Genomic DNA, 25596 nt, shown 5'->3' with positions numbered 1-25596 from the left:
AGAGAGGTGTGCCTGAATAAACAAAAACGTATTAAACACATTTATGAATGAAATAAATGAAGTTACCAAGCGGGAAAGAAACACTAAAATGCTAATTTAGAATGTGAGACTCCATACCATTCCAGCTCCTGTCAGAACATTTCAAAACAAGTGACATCACACAGCCGGGCCCTTACCAATGCTAAACATCCCACCCTTAAAATACAGTAATCCGCATAAACCAGAATCCGTGTGAGGACACCATGTTAATCTTAATATAATTCTCTCTCTGGTATTTTAGCTCAAGCCCTTGCGCACACGGTTGTGTGACTGTGGAGTGCGGTTTACATTCCACTCGCTCAAGAAACGGAGGTTCTTATACACTTAACTTCCTCACACCTGTGGCACCCACACCGTTCAGACAGCAGGTGCCACAGGTGTCCACTTTTCTAGTCCTAATCCCGTCAGAATCACGGTTCTTTCCTTAGTCTGCTGTTTACCTTTTGCCAGTTTGCCGCTTGTCTGGAAACCCCTGAAAAGGTCTGATTTTGAGACTCGCTTATAATTAGTCACGTAGCAGCACTAGCGTGCCAGAATTCACGTCTGCCATTTTAACACTCTCTGACTTCAGCCTGGATACACTCCAGATGCTCATCATTCGAATGCATAAACCTCCACCTCTGGATACACAGAAACATGAAAGAAGAGCCATACTCACAGGTGCTGCTGCTCAGGAGAAGCCTACAGAGGCTAGACAACAACAAGGAACACATGCACTCGTATATACCTTGAAAGGACTAGCGTGGATTATAGCTTTTGAACCTGGGCATTTCTGTGCAATCCTCTCTGGGTCACAACATTCGCTCAGAGGGGACACTTAACCCCCTGCAACGCCCAGTCAACAGGTGCACAGCTGACACCTGCAGCCTCTAAAACCAGCAGAGCAGAGGCCACAGACACCCCCCTCCCCACTCCAAATTCTCTAAATGGACTGCCCTGCCCCCAGCCATTGAAATTAATAGAGGGCTTCCGACTCCTCCCTGGGACATGGGAATAGCGCCCAAACTCAGTCTGTATTCTGGCAGTGCGACACATACCACGCCCACCAGTGTGTCGTCAGTGCCCTGCTTTCTGGCTGCAGGTCGAAGAAATCTTCGCCCAGCCAAGGCAAGCCAGAACCAATGGCCATCCTCCCCCCACCCCTCAAAGAAAAGGCAGATTTGCACGTTTGTTCACTGAGCAGCCAGCACAGTTTATAGCTGGCTGCTCCAGGCTCCAGCTCACATTTTGTGAACACCCCGCGGTGGCGGGGCGACGCCCATCTCACCCCTGTACACCAGCCATGCCTGATGGGACGCTGTGGATGCACTGAATTCAATACATCGTGGCGAGACGGTAGACTTGTGTGTTGGGATGTTCGATGCAAGAAAAAGACTACTATGTTCAGGCATCTGCTTTGGCCTGCAGAGGGGTTGGCTTGGGAGGAAGACCGCAATTGACACCACATGGGTTGGCTGCATGAGCTGACTCCACCCACCTTCGAGAGAACGATAGCTAATGCAAGGCAGTTTTGCTTAATCATCGCACGCATAGACATTAATTTCTCATTAATTTGAACTAATGCTCAAGCAGTATTAGAAATCTCTACAGATGCCAGCTAAGTTTATTCAGGTGATGGATACTTTCTATTCAGTACTCTTTCCTTAGTTGGTCTTTTGGTTGCAGGTGATTTATTCTTACTGTTTTGAGATTCTATTTCAAGTATCTCTGGTTCTTCTCTAATTGACTCTGGTTTTTGAGTCTTCCAGTGCAATCTTTTGCTTCTTCTTAACCAATCCAGCCATTTGTCTCCTTGATGCACTTTACCATCTTCAGATTCTCTTGTGACTACTGCTGAATCTTCTTCCCTCGTCACTAGATGTTTATGTTCATTCACATCAGCAACTTAACTTACTAAAAGTTGCTTTCCCTTGGGGTTATTGATACTTACATTTTCAGCTTTACTCTCGCATGAACTGGAATTTCAGTCTCTTGTTCTTGATATTGCAATTGTTTCTTCTTCTTCTTCATGATTTATGTTTTCTTCACCAGAGAGAGCTGAGGAACTCGCTGGATCAGCTTCAATATCTTATCCCCTATCTGGACCTAGGCAGCATATCTGTGAATCGGTGGTTGTCGCCCCCACCTCGTCATCTGCAGTCCTCGCTTTCTTTGTGTGAGCTGCATGGATCCACTGTGGGAGTCCAGCACACTACACAGCAGTGTTAGTTATGAGAATCATAAGCTGAGGTCCTTGCCAATGTGCTTCCAAGCAATTCTTGCAAACGCGTTTCTTCACCACTAACCAGTCACCTGGCAGCAGTGTGGCACTGGCCTTCTTTTGTTGACGGTGTTATCACATTCGACTGATGAGACATTTCACTACATCAACCAGACCTTTACAGTGGTCCAATACAATCTCATCAGTTATTGGTACAAGTGCTGCTGAAGGAATGCAGGGACTCGTATTGCCCCTACCATCACATTTTATGTGGTGAGAGACCAGTCTTTATTTGTGTTTCTAATGCTCGACATCACAAGTGGAAGTGCATCTGGCTGATACAAAGTCATCAATGCACATATCTTGTCTAGCGTAGATTTTATTGTGCCATTCATCCTTTCCACCACTCCTGACATTTCTAGTCTGTAACTGCAGTGGATCTTTTGATCAACTTCCAAAGTTGTACATGGTAAATTTAGGGTCTCATTTTTACAGCGGGTGCCTCCGTCTGTGTTCATAGAAGTCTGCATTCCATAGCGTGCTATTAGTTCCCTTACTAATGGTTTGACCACTGTCATGCTGTCAGATCTCCTAGATGAGTAAGCCCCACCCATTTAGAAAATAAACAAATAATCACCTATATGTACCTAAACCCATTGTGAATAGGCATCTCAATATAATCCGCTTAAAGTCTAGTCAATGGTCCCTCAGACTTGCCTATGTGACTCAATATAACTAGAGTACTTTTATATTGAATCATCTTCTAAAAAGCAATGCATCTTTGGCATAAATCATTACTACAGCTCTAAAGTGACTATTACACCAGTAGTTCTTAAAATCTTTCACCATTGCTTCTCTCCTTACACGTCTGTCCGTGTATCAATCTTGCTATACTTGATGTTACATCATGAAATACATATTGCTGTTCTGGGGATAACCACATTTCATTGTAGTCATTCTCACAATCAGTCATTTCCCACTTTTTCTTTTCATCCTCTGGTACTTCCTCCTGAAGTTCTCTGAGTTCACAGAGTGTTGTATGCACTGGATTCAATAAAAAGAATTCTTATAATTAGTAGAGTAATCAGTTCCTGTTTCCAATTTACACTGTTCTATCTCTAGTATTTGCTCTTTTGAACAAATTGTCAGTTTCAAAAGTACAAAACCTAGCAATTTGGTTGGCATTGTTATTGCCCATGGTGACTATGTCATCACCCGACTTATGGGCAATACACTTTACAGCTTCTTTAGGGTGCTGCAAAGCTTCCAACAGATTCAAAATGTATGTGTCTTTGGTAATGGGAGTACCAGGGGATGTCATGAAACCTCTCTGTGGTCATAGTTGCCCAAAATCATGTAGCACTCCAAATCCATATTGGCTGTCTCTATAGATCGCTACACTTAACGCATTAGCCATACAGCATGCTCTTGGCAGGGCAACCATTTCTGCTACTAACTTGTGCTGAGGGTACAATACATGATACTTCAACAACTTCAGAGATGAAGTAAACTGTCGAAGCTGCTCTTAGTTTTCCTTGTTGGACTCTCAGACAAGAACTATCTACAAACAGAGGTAGACCAGACTCATCAAGCGGAGTATCTTGTATGCCTGGTCTTGGTTTGGTACAACATTCTGTTAAATCAGTTCAATCGTGGACAGGGTCTTCATTGTCTTCATCATTATTTGGAATTGACAGCAGTGTTCCAGGATTTAAAGTTCATACTTTGTAAGAAGGCTGTTTGTCATGTACTGAGTTTGTGTACAAGTCGGCAAAATCTCAACTGAATGTGGAACCAACACAATAAGTGTGTAACCCATCACAATTCCCTTATTCTGCTCTAAGGGAAAGACAGAAGTACTCGAGGGGAACTGGAGGAGGAAGAGGGATGCAAAAATTATTTTAGAATGTTGGGAGTTTCCTTAATGACAATGGCCAGGAAGAAGCTGGAAAAGGTTGGAATGAAGCTTAGGTTTTGATTTCTGTTGTTCGAATACTTGTATGGCCCTTATGGCTCTTTCCTTTTATAGGGCTGTGGCTCTATTTTTAACCCAGAATTAAGGCACTATTGACTAGTATAGCACCCCGCAGCGGGCTACAATGATATGCGTTTCATTTTCCCTTCATAATGACAGGATGACAGGGTCAGGCTGCAACACATATGTTAAAACCAAAGTTCTCAAGTGTGAAGATCAGGCATTTTAAATTTTCCAAATATCACTGTGACTTAGCCCCAGGTCCTACAAAACATTCCAAACACAATCACTATGTGTGACCAGTGGTGGAACATTATCCCCCACAGTGCGGGGGGCTGAGCTCCAGCAAGCCCCCTCTGGCACTGTGCACGGGTGGCAGGCCCCTGGCATGAGAGCCCCTCACTGGGTCAGGAGGGGGCGCTAAAGTTTTGTTAAGCCACTGAGTGACAACTCACCCTGTGTAAGAGTCAGCCACACAAGGAGTAATTTTGCTCCACAAGTACTGGGGGAGAAGCTTCCTAGCAATCTGCTGGTTGGTAAACATCAATGGACCAGGTCATAGCCTACATCGGTTGTGGTTCAGAATGAAAATTTTTAAAATCTAGTGGGGCCTTGCTGTAGCCTCATTACTCGGTTCTCCAGTTCTCTACCACGGAATAAAGTCCCTCAGTAACCTGTTCTTGGGATAAAGAAATGCATACTGCCAGCCAAGGCACCACGCAGAACATACCTTACCTAGCAGTCTGCCCTTCTGAAATGTTTATATTGTTGTTTAAAAGCGTTGATCTGGAACACAGGCAAGCGTTGTCCATTCCTAAATCAATTTATAGCATTCTTTAGTCTGCTGATATTGCCTTAATGCTAGTTGGGGTATTTTTGTTTTTCAAATATTATTTCATTATTTTAACGTATATGGTCTGGTTTTCCATTATTTTATTTCTCTATAGTCAGTGAATTACACTGATTCATAACTGATGACATTTCTGTTCAGAAGAAGAAACTGCTGTTCCATTTGCGTGGGACTTTCTATGTCTGACTTGGGATGGATAACCTGGGCTGATTCATGCCTTCCTACTCTTTCTCTATAATGCTACATGACACAGGCATCTCTCCATAGTCACTAGATATTGCACCCACCTCTAATCAACCAAATGATGTCTTTTTTCCCCAAGTTCTACATTTATACATACAGATCTTCATTTCATTTCTTCGTTTCTAGCACCCACACAACATCTTTTTTTAACTGCTTTTTCACTATTATATAACAACTTCTGCTCTAGGCCATAAGATGTGCAAAACTGAACTTCCCTTCATCCCTTCTTAGGCCCTGCCTCATCTGCAAAATGTACTTATAGTTATTTATTCTTCTTTTTCCTCTGTTCTCCTGGCTTTTCTAGCTCTAACATCTTTTGTTCTAGTTATATGCATACCTTTGGAAATTCAAGCCATGCAAAATATGCTTCTTCATAAAATTCATTTTGCTAGAATAATAGGTATGATAAATAAGAAAAGAGACTGCACAAAGTATTAAAAAAAACACAAACAAAAACACAGACACATGTAATATGCGCCAACCTCTGCTTTTTTTCTAACATGGCCAAAACTGCCTTTAAGGACTTACTGAAGACAACTAAATAATTGTAAATTCTTATCACCTTTCAAAACCTGTAAGGGCAGACCTAGCCATTTGTTAAGTACATAGGGGTTATTGACTGTGTTAACATATGTCAATGTCATATGCTGAGGATATTATCACTTCTAAAGTTCTTACTCAGCAGTCCTGTGCCCAAGCGGAGGGTGTGTAAGCTGAGGGGAATTAATATATATTACTTATATTAACATTCTGCTGTATGTGAGCAATACGATTATTAAAACCAGCTTCACCAATCACACCCAGTACAAGCTAACACGCCAACTGCCCAGATCTGCCGCTTGAACCTGCTCCGTACTTCTACTGAATTTAGAATCCATATACACAACGGATGGTACTGGCATTCCAAGCTTTCTGACTGGATGTGACAATATCAGCATTTCATACTGGGTACGTATACCTGCAACTATTCACAATGGCATGTGCGAGAAACCACAAGTTCTACAGAACATACCATTCAGCGAAGATCTGGGAGAATTCAAGAGAGCTGTTGGCCACCGGTGAGATGAAGTAGAAGGGCACATTGGAGAGCCCGGCGGAGTCAATGTACTGATACAGGCACTCCAGAAGATCATAGATCACACCGGAGGGGAAACACGGGACCAACACGTTTCCCCCATTCCGCACGGTCATGGCTGCAGAAAAAGGAAGGAAGACAATTCCACAGTGCTTACAGACTATCAATGACACATTTGAAATGGGGTACAAAGCAGAGAGCAACAGCATCAAAATTCGGCATAACTCAAGTTATAATGAAATAAGGCACAGTGACAACAGTATTTTCTTGTTTTTTTTATCCTTTAACGGCTGGTGAGACTGCTTTTTAGGTCTGACATTAATCGTGAGCTTTTGGTTTTTACCATAAATATTCGTATGATATACTTACTTACAGGGGTCTGTCAACCAGCCCTCTTCATCCATTGGTCTGTTGTGTCATTCACTGTTTTCTTCCCTCCCTACAGCATGGGGCAATGGGTCAGACAACTTCTGACTAACTGCATGATGCTCTTTCACAAGGAGCACATGCCCAACAAAGTAGTTCCCTTTAGTGCCAGGGATGGCTATTCAATGTGCGCCTTTTAAGACAATGCTGCCTCAACTAAGTCCTTCCAAAAACCTTGACAACACTAACATTGTGAGAACCAAAAAGCTGGCAGTCAGCGCCCGACATACTGGCTTAGCAAATGCTTGTTTATTTTATGGCTTCATGGCGGAACATTAGAACTTTAAAGATGTGGCAGGAGTAAAGACAAATTACTTCACTTCTTAAAAGTTAAGGGGAACTTGGCTAAATATCCATTTTATATCTCAATGAAAGTGAATGGAATGGTGCCCATACCAAAGCGAGCTTTCTGGACAAGGAAAGAGAAGACATGAAGACAGGCAACCTCATTTTATGCACCAACATTTAAAACAACTCTTATTTATCCCTCTTCATCTGACCCCTAAGAAAGAATTGGAATACCTTCTTTTCTCACAACATCTCACAACATCCCCATACTTTCCATCATCTTTCGGTCATTGGTTCAGCTCTAAATCTGCTGATTTTGTCAACTTTCCAGTATAATTTGTAAACCTATGATTATTTCCTTTGTAACATGAAGATATACAACTCTTCAGTGGCAGCTGGTGACATTTGAAAGTGGTGGGATGTAAAATTATTGTTGTACTGCACTGCAGTAAGTGAGCGTAGCGAGTGCGCCGGAACAACGTTCGAAGGTGTTCTGCCCCCTTAGAAATTTAAAAAAAAAGAGTGGACAAATGGTGCATTTTCAAGCAAATTTGAGAAAGCAAGCAGGTTAATAAAGCAATTGTGAAAGTGCAGTTATTACATTAATAAGAGATGTCATATAACAACATAGGAAGCTGCGTATTCAGTATAACCACAGAGCTTCATACCAGACTTCGAGATACAATGCATTGCTGTTTACCTCACATATTTGTTTTATTTAACATACTCACCCCGGTAGGAGAGGCATGAGACCAATTATTCCACTAGGCCCCAATTAACTCACAAACACCAAACACAATATCACGAAGAAGGGTGTCACTTGGCCAATTTCCAACAGGCGTGATATTAAACGCCAATAAAGCCTGCCGAAAAGAACTATACTTAATGAGGAAACCATGGGTCAAAATCGCTATGCTTGAAGTCCAATCAAAAGCCAAAACTGAAAATACTGGCAAAAAACATCATTGTTAAGTTTGCCGTAACCCTCGTGGCCTGAAGGCCATGATGAAACAACAGACAAGCGCCTACACCATTGAGGTACAGCTCATGGCTGCTGTTGGCAGTGCTGGCCCTCACTTGACATGCACAATATCACCATGATCACCATAATAGCACCGAGAGCCCTCACGGTGTGATAATGGCACCTACATCTCTGTCTCCAGAGGTGCCTAGTCGCCCTCGAGAACCCCCACCGCTTGACTCCTCGAACGAGCAGGTCAGCCAACAGAGCGCTTAAAAACACTCCAACTTCCCGCTATAAGAAAAGACACAGCCTTACAGATTATTAGCTCAGTATGCTTCTGCTCTGACACCAAGGTTTCCAGTAAAGTAGTTAAATCCGTGTAGACATCTGGTCAAGTGGAAATACAATTTACACCGGTTGTGATGGAGGCTGAGCCTCAGTAGGTCTCAGTTTACTAATTTTGAGTTTAGCAGCCCTTTGCTGGATGATTGTGTTTTGCTCTTTTCTCAGAAAAATGAACATGAAACAAAGCAATGGAGCTGGTATACTGATACTGTAGGTTTGCTCTCTTCTTTTTTTTATTTACCTCTTCTAGGTCATTCTACCTTTATTCACATCCATCGCACTAGGAAGGCAATCTCACTAAGTCATCTCCAGTGTTGCAATAAATTGTAAACCTTTTCTGTTACTACTCCAGGTGGCCACTCCGGCGACACAGCCACGCACACCCCAGCTGGAGGAAGACACAGCTGACCTGCAAGACCCCCAATCTGGTGAATTCCGTGGCAAAAAGTCCATACCCCCACCCTGAGCACAGCGGACCCCCAGCCCAGTGAACTCCTTAGAAATAGGCCATGCCCCGCACCGCCTGTCCGGACTCAAGAAGGCACAGCAGACCCCCAGCCGGTTGAACTGACTCCTTGGAAATAGGCCATGCCTCCCACCCCCTGGCCGGAAGAAGGCACACAGCGAACCCCCAGCTCGGTGAACTCCAAAATAGGCCATGTCCCCAACGTGACGACAAGGCCCTAAACGGGCCCACACTAGAAGTTAAAAATGACCATCTGGGCCGGTGAACTGACCGAGTTAGTTCATAACGTCAGCAGCCAGTCCGGCCCACTCTCTGGAAAGCAACCAGCCTGCAGTAGTGCTGTCAGCGGCAAGCAACTATTGGACTAGCAGCTGCCGGAACTGTGCAGTAATGATGATTTAGACGGCCTCTGCTATAAAACGCAGTCCGTCTAGTGACACAGTAAAAAATTCACTCCGACTGCCACACTGCAGAGTGCAGACTCATGCGCGGGAAGCTGCCTGAGAATGAGTCTGCCCAGACTCGATTCCTGCTTCCTACCTGCCACACCCTTTCCCAACTCATCACAGGGTGGATCTCACCACGTCCTGTAACGAGTTGGAAACGGGTGTGGTGATAAGCTCGCCACTCTCTCTGATTGACGTGGAGGATTAGCGATCCCGGGCTTGTATTTAAAACGCCTGGGGCTAACTTTACTTCCACGCCATCAGGGGGTGGAGACTACGCCTTGCAGCTAGGTCTTTGCCGAGCTGATGAAATCACAGCCTTCAGGGCTATTAGGTTTTCAGTCCGGCAAACACGTAGGCTTCTTTGGGCCCGCCCGGGGAGCAACAACAGGGGAGAGACTAGAGAGAGTCAGTCACTGGTCACGTGACGTCCAACAGCGGCAATGTCGGTGAGTGGGACAGACAGTGCCCCGTGTTCAAGTTCTAGCTCTGCACTGAGTGTTAGTGTTCTGTAGTACACTTAAATGGCAGCTGATAAATGGGCATTTGTTTCTAAATTAACTATGAGCAGAGCACTAGAATGTAACGGGGGAGGAGCCCCGACGCCCTCGTACAGAAACCACCACTTGTAATAACCATGGATTTATGTATTATGGGTTTTTAACATAGATACTGGAGGACAAGATCAATGTTAGGATTTCAGGATACATTGATAGAATTTCAGAATACATTGAAACTCAGTCTCAGTTGGACTAATATACTTAGTCAGAGACTATATTTAAAAAATCGAATGGGTCCATCTCTTATAGACCTACCTTGGACAACCACCAGATGTGTGCTGCTCTCAGCATCTAGAAAGGATTGTTCTGGCTCTCTAGCTATTTGGATGGTAAGATTAGGGCTTGAGATTGAAATGTCTGATGCCACTTGGCATGATGTAGATTCGACTGTGTCGTGGTTTGTATTTAACTTTGTTGGTACTTTGAAGATCTATGTACCATTACTACTGTGTAGCTTGAAATACTTATAGTTAAGGCTTATGTATAATCTGTGTAAATGTAAAGCATTTGCCTTTTAAATTCATCAAATTATATTATGTTTATTTATTGTGATGCTGTAGTGCATTTATGCCAATAAATATTATGTTGAAGTGTGAAGGTGGTACATTAAAGCTAAAAGTGCATGAACAAATATTTATTTTATGTATTTACTTAACAGCACTGCTACACCATACATTATCATTATACTTTACAGTCAAGTAAGGAAACAATATAGAGATAACAACAGTTGAGCTGAAACACAATGGTAATACTTAAATCATTGAATAAGCTCTGAGTTCAACTGGAAACATGGTCCTTCAGGTTGTTAGGGAAAGAGTGGGGTCTTAATCAATTCCTGAAAGACATGAACTTGGGTTGATTTCTTAAGCCTTGTGAAAGAGATTTTAGAAGGTTATTGCAGCTATGAGAAAATTAGGTTCAGTTCTTTGGAGGTCTTGGATTAAAGAAGAGCCTTAACGAAAAGCACCAAACATGTTACACGTATCCATAAAAGAACAAAAATAGTGTTGACTATTTTGTATCACAGAATAGTCATGAAATATTTATTTTCATATTTGAGGCTTAGAATGAAGCATCCACCAAATTATCATCATCATTAGTGTACATAGGCAGCAAGTCTTAGCAGTAGAGTGCTGCTAACCTTTTTTTTTTTTTTAACTTTCTTTTTCTATTTTTTATGATTGAAATAACCAACATTACAGCATGCAATAGTTTGTAGGTATTTTGTGCACAACCGCTATGTTGCAGGTGCCAACCTCAGAAGTCTTGGGGGCGATAGTATAGTTAACAATTAGGGCTATATCATACCCGTCATCATAGTGGACTATAAGCATTAGGGTAAGCATTCATTCCATCAGTCCACCCGCGCCCTCCCCCCTGGTTTTCAACTTGGTTTGTTTCCCTCCCGCTGAATGCGGAATCACTCATTTAATTCCTCATTTCGTTGATTAATTTGTTTAGCAGCCGTAGTAGTGTTTCGAATAGAAACACGATCACGTGGACACCAAGGAAAGGGAAGATGGTCAGGAAAGAACAACAAGCATTTGTAGTTATTTGCAATTAGGTAGCTAGTTTATCCATGGCCTGGTACCCCTCTGTCATTCTGAAACATTCTCCCACTCAGTTCGGAGAACCTTTCACATTTTCCTCGTCCCATGACTGTGAGTGATACCTACTGCTGAGGAATCATCGCTCAAGTCCATACCCGAGCTCGCACTCACATAGAAACAATTATCCAAATAAGTGTCAATGGTTCTAACATTGGAGTCTCCTTGCATCAGTTGTTTTCTGGTTTAGAAGACAGCCAGTGTAGCTACCGGATTACAGGACTACATATCCATCAACCTTAAATAGTATTGTTAGAGCAATCTTGTAGGAACATCATTGGTTATCAATAGTGCAGGTTTGTTTATTTTGAACTTGTCATTACCATTGCACTTCACAGCACTAGATTATACGGAGTCATTCTCATAATTGATCACAAAGGACTGGTATTGGTGGATATTTGTGCAATCCAGACACCATGGCGCTTTAATGCCTCGTCAGGAGTAGTAAGCGCTGTATACGTTCAATTACGGAGTTCTTCTTTTAGGGTGATCATAATAAGTAAATCATAACATTATTATTTTAACCCCTTCAGTGCCACGCCCTTTCCCCCTCCTGTGCCGGGCGTTACATTAGCGGGCGGGGTCCATGACGAGATAGTCTCGTCATGGGCACAGCGCAACCGTGCTCCATGACGAGACTATCTCGTCATGGGCATAGAAGAGGTTAACACATATATTGCACCCTTAAGTAGGAGTATGTACATGCAGACGTCATAGCTCTAAAAACATCAACATATCTCCGCAGCGCCACGTCAGGCAAAAATTAAAGAAACAGTAATGCATTAAGAGATTGCTTTAAGAATCAAAGAAGAAAGACAAAGAAAGGAAGGAAATCAAAAAGGCAAGAAAAAGAAAGAAAGGAGACAATCGAGAAAGTGAAATAAATAAATAATTTGTGATGGGAAATGTTCTCTGATAGGGATGCAAAATCTTACTAAATCCATAAAGGTAGAATATGGATCTTCCATCTTTCTATAATTATTATCATGCAATGGTGCTGTGGACACTGCCTATGTTGAATGGTTTGTTTGGTGATCCATTCAGCAGCCATGAGTCATAGACGACACACAAGGATAATGTTAAACTATACATATATAAATATACACAAAGTGGTTCTGCCTCAAAATAGAAACATCTTAGTTCAGTGACTCTTGAAAAAGTTACTAGCTTACACACACCTTCTACATGACAAATTTCCTTTTGGGGTGATCCCCAGTATATCACTCAATGGGTGTTGCTTCCAAAATTAAATTGCTAAGCATCCTCCAAATGTAGTTCTCTGTACTCGTATTTTTAGTTACAGATTCGTGGAGCTTTTGCCACGACTTCAGTACATGGAATTGTTCCCCAGAGCATAAGATCTGTATTCAGTCAACAGAAATACAGGCTGTGTGTGTAGGAGGTGTGGGGAGGCATGAGGAGGTGCACTGCATGTCACTAAAAGGTATATCATGCTCCATATAGGATCTAGAAACTTTTGGTGCTCCTGGTTTATCCAACGTGTTCAATGTACAACAGCTGCTTGCGTCATTAGCTCTACTACCCCCTTTAGTGGATCTTAACACTTTGTAGCGGTGGAAAGTAGGATTAAAGGTGAAAAGAGTTAAGGGACGATTATGTTCATGTAGGATTGGACCAACCCTTAAACTCCTCACTCATACTTTACCTGTTTATGTGGCTGAATGTATTCCACACGCCTACAAGTTAAATTATATCTTTATAATGTTAGTACATTACACACAAACAGCACTCAGAATTGATATGTTTTGGAGAGCTTCATGGATGATTTTGTATTTGTTACGATAATAAATTGTATAAATGTTCTGAAATTATTGTGTCTCAAGCCAAGTTTTCGATTTAAGAATCCTGACATATTTGTTCTGTTACTGCTAATAAATATTGAGTGTTTGACTAGCTGACCAATTTCAAAAATTTAAAAAACTAAAATTGGGTTGTAGTAGATACAAAAATTAAATCATGAACAAAATCTACAAATTGCTGATTTGCTGTGTCCAGTTAATGGAGAATTCCACAGAACAATGGCGGCGAGGGCATCTCAACTCACCCAGGTTACTGCAGAACTCTCCCACCATGCCGTCAGGATTTGCCGTAGGAATCTGAGTGAGCCCTGTCAGAATTAGAACGTCGCTGTTTTTCAGAGATGTTTGATCCATGGCCTGCAACAAAGCAAACAATTTTCTGGAGAGTTAGCATACTTGTATTTATTTAAATGTATCTCTATCTTGCAAATTGTACATATTTGATGTAAATAACCAGAGTACACAAAGCCATTTTTGATTGTCGCCACTCAAACATTTTATTATCATGTGAATTTCTACACCCAAGTGCAAAACTGTGGAGCCACAACAAAATTGGGCACATGGACACCCAGCAATTTATTTCCTTTTTAGCATGTTTTATGTTAGCATTTTCAAAATACAGTTATATCAGACATGAAACATTCAACAATGCATGCAGGGTTTATCTCACATACAAAAGGTCTGAGGGCCTGATGTACAAAGACCATTCATGGTTACACACTGCACAATTCACAAAATCACTGGGTTTGAGGCAGCAAAAAGCCTATTTACTAATAAGTAGGTTTTGCAATGCCTTTCCGACTCACAAGGTGTTATGTGGCTCATTTCAAATCACATTTAGGTGCAGTCGTGAACGGGGCGTCCTATCCTAATTAGGATTTGCAATATCATTTATCAATGATCTACGCAGACCTTTCATGAGTTGACAACACTCGAGTTGTGCCTGTGCGACAGCTTTCCCTTTGAACATCAGACTGGGTAGCCTTTTAGCAGAGGAGGGAGACAGAAGGCAGCGGTTAAGGGACTGTTCCCCCAAGGTCTTCCTAACGTATCATCTAGACCCAGATGTACGAAGGCTTTTTGTGATCGCAAGCAGTCTGATTCGCAGAATCTGGTCATTTGTGACAGCAAAAAGGCCTTTTCTCATGTACAAAACTAAATTGCAAGTCGATAACACAATTTAGGTTTGTGACCAAATACAGATTCTGTATTTAAAAAGGGCGTGTTTAGGGCATCTCTTCCAAATGCAGAGTTGGATTGGATTGGATTACAATTTTGTGACTGAATTCCGGTTGCAAAACATTAATCTTTTACCACCTCCTCAAAGAATGTAGTAAGCAATTAGCAAACAGCAATTTGTGAATATTGACAAAAACTTTTTTAAGAGTAGAGTGTGGTCCCATGGAATATGAACATCTGCTATAAGCTAGAACATCACAAGTACCATTTCCACAAGAATAGTGTCCGAATCCGGGACATAAGTGGCTGTCTGACCCCTTCGGAGGGCCCAGGGGCAAGCAGGGGCTACTGAGCCTTAGTCGTAAGGGTTGACATTGTTTGCTTCTGATGTCTCTGGGTCCTACTATGACTCTGCAAAATGAGCCAAGACCAACACCTGCTGCACTTGACTCTGTAGCAACAGTGGGAAGCAGTAACAGACTTCTCTTCTAGTGAGTGGGGGGTGCTTGGGCTTAGAGCTCAAAACTCAATCAGCAATTCAGTAAGCGAATGTCTAGCTCAGTGCTTCTCTGTACTAAAAAGGAAGTACTTTATCACACACTAGAAGTCTACACTACCCACAACCAGCAACAGAAAACAATTTTGTGTTTCTGAGTGCTATTCGGGTAAGTGCTGCAAACTGTGCTTTATGTGGGGGGTTACATTAATAGAGGGACTCTAACTCAGGTGCAGATCAGCCACCTCCAGATATATGTGTGTATAGTCTCAGTTCAGTGTCTAATCACACTCAAGTGAAATCAGTACTCACAGGTCAGCCTTGCCTATTCGAGCCTTCAAGCATGTCCACATACTCTGCTTAGGTAAGGATGTGCTGGCCACCAACTCTTTTTCTCTCCTACCTTGGGCCCTGGGGCCGTGTAAGGAACAGTACCCACTCCAGGCCTTTCAGTACCAGGAGACAGCAGTCCTGGTTTGGCACGGTTCCGACTGGACTGATCGTAGATGTCTCTGGCTTCTTGAGCTTGGGATATGCCACGCCAAGGCCATCAGGTAGTTGCTTTGCTCCAATTGGGGTGACGATACTGTGGGCAGATGCAGCCCTCCACACCCACGCTGTTCCTAATTTCGTTGCTAAAGCCCCAATCTGGGCAGGAACAACTTTGCCAGTAATAACCCCCACATCGGCTGATCACCTTGGCAGATGCAGCCATGCACAGGCCAATCTCCATTGGAGTAGTTGTGGCCACGCACAGGCCTATCTTAAACCTGGCAGTTGTGGCCATGCACAGGCCAAACACAATTTGAGCAGGCATGGCCACACAAAGGCTGCTTTTAACTTGCCAGTTTCTACCACTCATAGGCTGATCACAACACGCAATCACAGCCCCAGCCGGGTCTCAGCATCTCCAGTCACAGAGACAGGGTTCTGTCCAGGAAATAGCATGCATATTCCGTAGGCCTGCAAACGATCATGTGAAACTGATAATTCTCTAGCAGTCCTCTTTTCTGCGTGCCCCACAGAACCCGGGACCACTGTACCTTGTTCTTTCCTAGACATACACTCCCCCTGCAAGGTTTGCAGGCTCCTTCCCTCTCTAAGCAGGCAGACAGGCTTCTAGGTACTCCAGAGCAAGAATAGATCTGCTCCACCAAGAGATTTAGATCTCAGGTGATGTCCCCTCACATGTGGGAGACTGGCTGTCAGGTAGACAGCAGCCCTGGTGGCACAGCAGTCCTGAGAGTACTCTGCCAAGTACTCTCTTCCTTGACCTTTGAAACTTGGTGCAGCATGTAGGTACCACTTTTATACACAACTGGCATACAGGAGATGAGGGTACACTGTCAAACTGTAGAACCAGTTTAGGGTGGCTTTCAAGTATCATTGTGTAGAGTGATGGTTCTCACTGCAGGATAGTCTCCAACTGTCATCAGCCAACTGAAGGAGTAATCAGGGAAAGGTAAAAGGGAAGGTCTCAATTAAAGGTTCTTCACCTTGCACAGCAGAGTATGCAGTCCCAAACCTCACTCCTACCACCCACCAAATGGCAGTTTTCAGGAAGACTAAGCAGCAACTCCTTTCTACAGGTAACCTAACCAAAAATATAAAGGAACACCGTCTCAACTCACTTCATCTTACCACACTGTCTAGGTCTCCTCCCTTGAGCTCCAGGAACGCGCCCAATTGGCCATTGCATGTGTTTCAAAGTACTAAAGTAAAACCATTAATTAACGATAAAGTACACAAGCTCAAACGAGTCTAGCTGCAATTCAAATCTCATATGGGGAGAGGAGTTGGCCTAACGGCTAGGGCGGTCGACCTAGAATCTGGGGAACTGGGTTCGAGTCTCTGCAATGATGCTGAACATCCTGTGATTCTGGGCAAATCACTTAATCTCCTCGTGCCTAACAAAAATTAATGTGTCCTCATGTAATGCAACTGGTGCTATATAAAGTGCTCTGATACCCAATTCGGGTCAAGTTCGGGCTATATTAAACTCTGTTAAAAAAAAAAAATATATATATATATATATGAGAGGAGATCGTGTGATGAAGGAAACCTCACTGCAATATTGGATGTGCTATGTCATTCAGCCCCTTGTGATTTCTTCTCATCCCTTTAAAACTTGACAGATAATGAATCTACCGCAAAGAACCCTCCACTATGGTCCATATATTTTAGATATCTTTTGTAGTCAATGTAATATCTACAGCATTGTTAATAGATGTGTTGATGGTTCATGTACTGTTTATGCCCAAGTGTTACATTTGAAAATGTGATACACTTTGATCCAGTGAATGTGAAGCAAAAACTGAAACAAAGGTGTTAAAACATTAAAATAAAAATTTATTTTACAAGGTTATAAATCAGATTTCATATACATTTTTACAAAACTAGATATTAAATTCCAGGTAAGAAATTAGGCACACAAAGTATAAAAAAGTAAAATAGAGAAGTAACCAACCATACAATGACTTCATTACATTTTTACAACTACTAATGGATGAAAGTGCATTCGAGTTTTATCAAGTTACTCCTTAACTATTAAGCTGCCCTAATAAATTTTATTAGAGCAAATTGAATATCTGGTGGAAAAGTGCAGATTATATAATTAAAAAACAGCTTTGAATCACTTACACTGCTCACATACATATAACAAACAAAACAATAAAGGGTTACAATTAACGTCCTAAAGACGAGCAGAGTTAACATCTCCAATAGTGACCCTACTCTACCTCAAATGCTTTGCTTCCTACTGTGCCCCCGTTTTACTAGCTTTAGTGCAACTGACAGTCCTAATATAATTTCACAGAAATGTTTTGACACTTGTATTCTATGATTTTTTGTAACAAAACCACATCTTTAAATTTTACTTTGATTGTCACTCTTAACTAGAGCTACCTGTTACAATGCTTAAGACAAACCGCTAGACTGGATCTAATAACAGGATCTTGAATGAAAGCACTGAAAGCTTCCAGTCCCTCTCACACATAAGCCCTCATTGTCGCCCAGTAAACTATAAGTTCTAAGTTATTTGCTCAGTTGAAGTGAAAATACTGTAATAACTCTAGTAGGTCAGTATCGAGTTGTATTTGAATTCCCCTTAATGCGGACGAAAACTCTTTGACGTCCTTTGCGCTACCTTCATAGTGTGAAGAACTTCAGCTGGTCGTCCTCCTGGTGGGTCACAGAAAAAGCTCTGGTTCTCTGACTGGAGGCTCCCTGCATGGTAGCTTCAGAAGGGGCTAACACAGAATCACTCCTGCGTCAGCTCCCATGATTCCCCCACCCATCAGTGATGTCAGTGGGCCATATATTTATATAGGAAATGATCTGCCCCCACAGGGAACGGAAATTTTGGTGGCTGCCATTTTGGTTTTTAGTTTTGCGCTGCCAGCGGCCTTTCCAGCTTTCCCAAGCAGAAATAAGATATAAAGGCATAGTTGGGAAAGGGAAGAGTTTTCCCCTGCCAGTGATGTCTTGGTGAAACCGATCCCTGTTCGTGGATTGTGACTGCACTGCAATCCACTAGGATTGTCTTAGGGGGGTATGGGTCGACCCTTCTTTGTATATTTATGTTTTCCCTTCTCTCTAAGGGGGAGGGTGACCATATTGGCCCCCAAGGTGGTGCACAAATGGACTCCTAGAGAAGGGCAAGAATATGGAATACCACGCACACCGTTTCTAAATAGGATAAACCAAATTCAAAAGTTCTGAGCGTGCTGAAGAGGAGTCGTCCTCTAAACCAAGGCGAAAAAATAGACAATGAATGCACCACTCAAGGGTGAGTGATGTCCCTCTTATAGCACAGCTGTAATGTGGCGATGAAATCGCAAATGTTCAAGCAGAGTCCAATAAAATTAACCTTGAAAATTTAATCAGCAAAGATATCCATTGGCATCATGAATATTTAAACAAAATTGTCGCTTAGGCAATTCGAATAACTTTTTGAAGGAAATCAAAGGAAAATCCCCAATGCATTTCGGGTGGGTAACCCTTCGTCAGGAGGAATCCTAAAGGATGTAAAGATAGGAGTGAATGTCACAACCCACTGGTTAGTGTCCACTTGTAAACAATATATGTGAAGTGATGATTAAGGTGAAAAATAATTAAGGTGAAAAAAAGGAATGGTAATGCGAATAAAGATGAACCAAAAGACAATAGCCACTGACTTTAAATGTGGCTCACGTCCAAAATAAAGAATTAAGTGTCTAAGAGCGTTCGATAGACAGAAAATCACTGTGATTAAATGAAAAAGTCCATTGCCAAAGTACAACGCCAGAGAATCAACGTGATTCAAAAAACTACGAGAACATTCCAGAGGTGAAGTTTCACGACGACAAAATAACAACGTGATTACTAAAAAATACAAAAAAAGACAATAAGGAAAATAAAATTCACCGTGATTGTTTGAAGTGATGCTACACGGAATTTTAGGCGAGTAAATGTGAAAAATGAACGTAAACGAGTGAATGTAAAAAAACTGTGAGTTGCGTTTAAATACCATTAACAGAACGAAATATGATAGTGACCCTCTTTTAGCAAAAGTAATAAAACATAGCTCAACTAAAAATGAAGTTACCTTCGAATGAATCACAGCGAACATCATTGCTCGCGCAGGCAGTGTAGCAAGTGTCAGCCATTATTAAAACCTCGTTCTAAACAAAATAAATACCGTGACGTCTAAATGGCGGCCATTTTGGAATGGGTAGAACTCTAAGCTTCAAACATAACGCGGCGGCCATCTTAAGGTGTTTCAATAACGTAAATGTGAACACAGATAAACACAGACAGTAAAAGATGAATTTAAAGAATATATAAAAAAGACAATGAACATGAATGTTCTAAAGAAAGGAAAACCGTACGATACCACCCTTAAATTATAATGAAATTATGAGTCAATAAAGATTAGAACAACGTACACGTAAACATTGGTGATCAAACAATAAATAGTAAAAAGGATAAAAAATATGAAAAACATGGAGTGTAGAAAAGGAAGTGTGGAAAGATACCAAAGAAAATAAAGATAAACAATTGTGGAAAACAAGGCTAGTGAAACATAATTCATGGAACCAGTAACATAGTGCATAGCAAGTTCAAATGAAGCAACTGAGTTCAATTCGATTGTTGAGTCCATTCGGTACCAAGGAGTTCATTTTGTAAATCCAAAAGGTTTCACGTTGGATCAAAAATTTACGGTTTTCTCTACCTTCTTTAAAAGGGACTATTTCACAGACCAAGAAACGTAGCTGACTGATGTTGTGGTTATGTTCGTTGAAATGAATAGCTACAGTGGATTTCAGATACTTGTTCCTGATGTTGCTTTTATGTTCATTCAAGAGTGTTTTTATCTTCCTTTCTGTTTTACCAATATATGCTAAGCCACATGGGCATTTCAACATATAAACCAGATTTTTGGAGTCACACATGGCTGAAACAAACAGTTTGACGTTGTATCCACGGGTAGGATGTTGAACGATATTCTCTTTAATGATACTGTTGCAGTTACTGCAGTTGTGGCAAGGCATCGTGCCCTTGTACAACGAAGATGACTGAGTCAAAGAGTGTTGTTTTATTAGTTCCATCAAATTTTTGCTCCTCTCGTAAGCAAACAATGGTTTTTCCAGAAAAATCTGGTTGAAATCAGGTTCAACTTGAAGCATGGGCCAATGTTTGAGAATGGCTTTTTTAAGACTGTAACTTTCTGTGGAATATTTCGTAACGAAGACTGACCTGGAGATGGATTTGATGTTCATCTGTTGTTGATCCAATAACTGTACCCTTTGTTTAGTTGAAGTTTTGTCAATGGCCGTGGCCAGAATTTCAGGTGGATACCCTCTGTCTAAGAAACGACGTTCCATGCTTGAGACTTGTTGAGCAAATTGAGTGGGTTCTGAAATAATGCGTTTGATCCTGAGAATTTGAGAAAATTGGTAAATGGTTTTTCAAGGAAGGTTGATGAAAACTGGAATAATGTAAAAGGTTGTTTCTGTCAGTTATTGGACTCTGCTTGAACATTTACGATTTCATCGCCACATTACAGCTGTGCTATAAGAGGGACATCACTCACCCTTGAGTGGTGCATTAATTGTCTATTTTTTCTCCTGGAGAAGGGAACATTTGGAAGTCATTTCTTTTTATGTACCCGGTGTGAGAAGTTGGCCTGGTATATGCTGTCCACTAATTAAAGTGGGCACCTTGTACCAGTCAAAACAACCCTTAATGATGATAAGGTTAAAGACAACCTTTATAGAAAGCTATCCTAGTGGTAGCTGTAGAGAGCAGCCTTCAGGCTAAGTCTCGAAGGAAAGTAAATCAGCTTGTTTTACAAGATCAGAATCTCCTGAATGACCAAATGAAAGGAGAACCACACAAGAGATATATAAAATATATGTATTTATTACTAAACACTCTCTACTAACCTCTTTATGAGATTAAAGCACAAAGCACACAATATTAAATCACTAGAAAGACAGTAAATAGCACAATACACAGCGGGCTTCAGGGGAGAACGAACCATATACTAAGAAAGTGGTATAACAACCACGACTTAACTAGACACAGTGCCTAGGGCACGTAGAATCGCTAGGACCCCAAGGAACCACCCAAAGTAGTGACACAGGGGACCCACGGAGGACGGGTGCAGTGTGAGAACACAGGCGTGAGCGCCGTACAACCTTATGGGAAAGTCGCTGTTGGAAATTTAGAGTTTGAGGACACTTCGGAGAGGACTTTAAGCAAACCCTTTGGAACATAGAAGGTTCTAAGGCCAGCACCCTTGTGAGTACCAAGGTACCCGTGTTACCTATCCCAGGGGAGCCGGTACATAGGGGTCAAGTGGTGTCGGAAACCTTCGTCATTTTCAATGGCATGATGTGAGAAACTGCTGCTGCCGGGAAGATGAAAAGTGTCCAGTGGAATCCAGCCTGAATCCGAGGTGAGAAGAACCTGAAAGCAGAGGAGACAGAGTCTGAGTCACTTCGGGGTGACCAGGGGTTCAGTAGATGAATGCCCACCGATGTCGGGTGCTTCAGGTGAGAAGACAGGATGCTTGACTCTGCAGCCACGTGGACCAGGAAACGTCGACGACGACCAAAGTCCGGAGGTGAGCACCAACAAGACTTGGCAACTGCAACCCACGCGGATGGAGGAAACAAGCTACGGTGAGGACCAGCAAGGTCCTGGGGACTTTCCAAGCAATGGAGTGTCAGGGCACGTCTGGAGCAACGAGGAAAGCCCAAGGAAAGTTACCTTCACAGGGACCCACAGGCCAACGGACCAGGGATCACAAAGGGACCTCGAGCACAAAATACCAGCCCACAGAACACGTAGAGTGCAGGCCGGAAACCTTCGGTGGAAATACTGCTCGGGGTCAGGACTACACGTAGCCCAAAGCACAGCCTCAGGGATCGCCAAAAAGCATATGCTGCTGCATAAGTACATGGTGCACAGGGGTTCGGGTTGCACGGTTCCCACAAGGGATACTGGTCTCAGAATTGCTGGGAGGTCAGATCAACCTCAGGGATGCTCAGGAACTCACCTCCTGTGTTGCAGGAATCTTCAGAGTCTTCAGGAGCTGCAAACTGGTCGATGCGTTTAGGTGCCTGCTGCTGCAGGGGAGTAACTCCTTTACTCCAAGGGAGATTCTTCAGTCGTCCAGCGAAGCGTAGATCGTCAAAGTACTTAGTTTCTGTAGCAGAGTTTAGTCCAGGTAAAATCTAAAGTCCTATAGTCAGGGTTCCTACTTTATACCCAAGGAAGGGGTGGGACAAACTCTGGGGACCCACCTATGGGAGGGTCAGGACAGAGGGGTGGCTACACCCATCTCCTTTGTCCAGTTTCGCACCAGAGCAGGAGCAAATTGCTCCTGCACCTGTTTTGAACGGGACTATGCACAGGGACACCAAATGTGCCCCTAGTGCAGACTTTCAAACACTCTCAGAGTGCACCCACCCAGCCCCAATACACTGAATCCTGTCTGGGAGGTGGTCATACCTCCCTGTGACAGGAAACCTATTGTCAAGCCTTCCCCTGTTTGAGCTTGGCTCAGCAGCAGGAGGGCAGACTTGTGTCTGTGGCTGGCAGCATCCATTCTGTGATGCCCAGGTCGAGAAAGCTGGTACCGGGTGTACCGGTGTTTCACATAAGTCCCTCTAGAAGGGTGGAATCATACCTCCCCCGCCAGTTACTGGCAGGGAGGTATGATTTCAAGGTGTTTGACACCAAACACAACATGTTTCTAAGCAGCCGTTTTAAAGTTAGCATGTACCGCGAGGTTATAATGCACTTAAATATATATGGTTTGCTGCATCACAAACAACCCCGGAAAATAGGTTCCGAAGGTTCCAGAGGGGCTCTGCTCATGCAGGGGCGCCCTCTCACAAAAAACCCAGCACCCTGCCTTCAGGATTGATAATGCCTGCCATAGGGGTGACTGATAAGTTTATATGTACAGTGATTTAGAATAGAGATAGTGAACCTATATCTAAGTAAGGGGTGCATGCACCACCTTACATAGGCTGCAGTAGCAGACCTGTGGTGTCAGTTTGAATGGTCCCTCAGGGGTGGCACAATACATGCTGCAGCCCCTGGGAGGCCTCTGGGGTACCTATGCCCTGGGTACATGGTGTACCATATACTAGGGACTGATAAGGGTACCCCAGTATCCAATCTGGAGCGTACCTAGAGAACATGCAATCAATTTAGAGGCGAAAGCAGCTAGACTGGGCTCCTGGATAGCAGGATCCCAGTCAGTCCAAGTCGAAAACAGTGATACATCAGCTAAAAGTGGGGGTAACTATAAGAAGCAGATCCTACTCTCCGACACCCGGGGCTTTACTAGTGCCCCACACCCACACCCACCCCCACTCATGAGTGGATACCCGCAGGGGTCAATATTTAACATTTAGTTGTTTTCCATTCCATGGGAGGGGGGCAGGGGGGTGCAATCAACCTGTCCACAAAGTGAAAATATGGCTGCCTTTTATATATGTATGTGTGCCTGGTATTTTTGGCAGCTATTTCCTTAGTACTGTTGCCTTGGGGTTTTTGGGTAGCCCCTCCTCGGGAAGAAATTCAGCTACTGATTAGTGTGATATTCATGTTTTATTTAAACCAAGAAGCTTAGATCATGAGGCAGTGGTAGGCCAACTTCAGCCAGTGATCAGTTATTCAGTCATTCATTTTAGTATGGTTGCAGTATTCGAGGAGGCTATAGCGGGTGGGCTGACACATTGCCATTTCCTGAGGGGGCAGAAGCAAAGTGTGTATGGCTGAATAACTGAGCAGCGGCTGAAATGGGTTCAGCCACGCTGGACCTACTTACCATATGAATGGCACAATACTTGATAAATGGCTAAAGTGTGCTCACCCATTTTCGCAATGATATATGCAGTGCTGGGGGAAAGTAAAATGTGAATGACACAAGAACAAATTAATCATGGGCTGTGATGGGTGGTAGCAGAGGAGCACAGAGTGCAAATGGCTGACCCTAATTCTGCTCTTTCACAAGGAGCACGTCTTGCAAATAATTTTCTCCAGTTATTGGGGAGAAATGTAGCATAATGTGCTTTTGTCTTATTGTGTGTTGCAACATGAACTAATATTTTTCTTATCTTTTTCTCTTAGCTTTCTTAGAGTAATTTCTGTCAGTGTTGGATCTTTAGAGAAGTTCTTTGTGTCCGATAAGTGCGAGTTTGAGACTGTTGTTCTGGTGCTCACACTGTTCTACACGCTCATAGCATTACATTATTTCACTTCATAGCACACCTTTTTGACCCCCACACACAGCCGTCATTTTTACAAGTACCTCAGGATTCAATATAGGTCAGAAAGTTTTAGTTAGAAAATAGAGATGGCATCTCATTGGATGATTGTTTCTGAGGCTCTAACTCCAATATTGGAGGAGAGCTGAGGCAGAGTCTGATACTGAGACAGGATCACAGGGAGATAGTCATGGAGCAAGATATGGGATTGCTTATTCAGTCGGAGGTCCTTCTGATGACAACTCATCTTCCAGGGATTCCGAGGAACATGGGCCTGGCAGTCGTGATGTTCCTTCACAAGCACTAACTATGCAGCAAAGATCTAGAGACAGTGTAGACCAGTGTAGACAGCAGGCAGATAGGGCGCTGAGCACAGACAGAGTGCTCACCTGGCAGACTCCTAATTTACTTCAGCCGGTAATTCTCCCATTCGCTGGAGATGTTGGATATACGGTCAATGCAGCACTTTATTTGCCTATTGACTACTTCCATCCTTTTTTTATGCAGAATTCCTTGAGAAAATTGTGCAGCAAACTAATTTGTATGCTAAACAGCCTCTGAGTGAGAATTAAGGCACTTTGGCGCCTCACTCTAGGGCACACATATGGACTCCCATTTCACTTGGGGAGCTGAAAAGATTTCTGGGCCTAACGCTACAGATGGGAATAGTCCACAAACCAACCGCACAGTCCTACTGACCACACGTGCGGTTTGGGTAACACCCTGCTTTGCACTAGTCATGAGCAGAGACAGGATTTTGATTTTGCAGAATATGCTACATTTTAATGACACTTCTGCTGCATTGCCCCGGGACAACCCAGACCATGACAAATTATTCAAAATTCTTCTG

General features: G+C 42.8%; 1 protein-coding gene across 1 annotated transcript in view; it reads right to left on the bottom strand.

Annotated features, from left to right (window-relative positions):
- Positions 1-25596, bottom strand: part of INTS9 (integrator complex subunit 9) — a 421484-nt gene that overhangs the window by 133753 nt on the left and 262135 nt on the right. Inside the window, exons 9-10 of the mRNA XM_085613054.1 lie at positions 13550-13661; positions 6320-6500 (exon numbers count right to left, since the gene is read on the bottom strand). Coding sequence (XP_085469180.1) covers positions 6320-6500; positions 13550-13661 — 293 coding nt within the window. The remainder of the gene's footprint in view (positions 1-6319; positions 6501-13549; positions 13662-25596) is intronic.

Source organism: Triturus cristatus, chromosome 6 (genome assembly GCF_964204655.1).
Source record: "Triturus cristatus chromosome 6, aTriCri1.1, whole genome shotgun sequence".
Lineage (NCBI taxonomy): Eukaryota > Metazoa > Chordata > Amphibia > Caudata > Salamandridae > Triturus > Triturus cristatus.
This window is presented reverse-complemented; position numbering and strand designations above follow the sequence as displayed.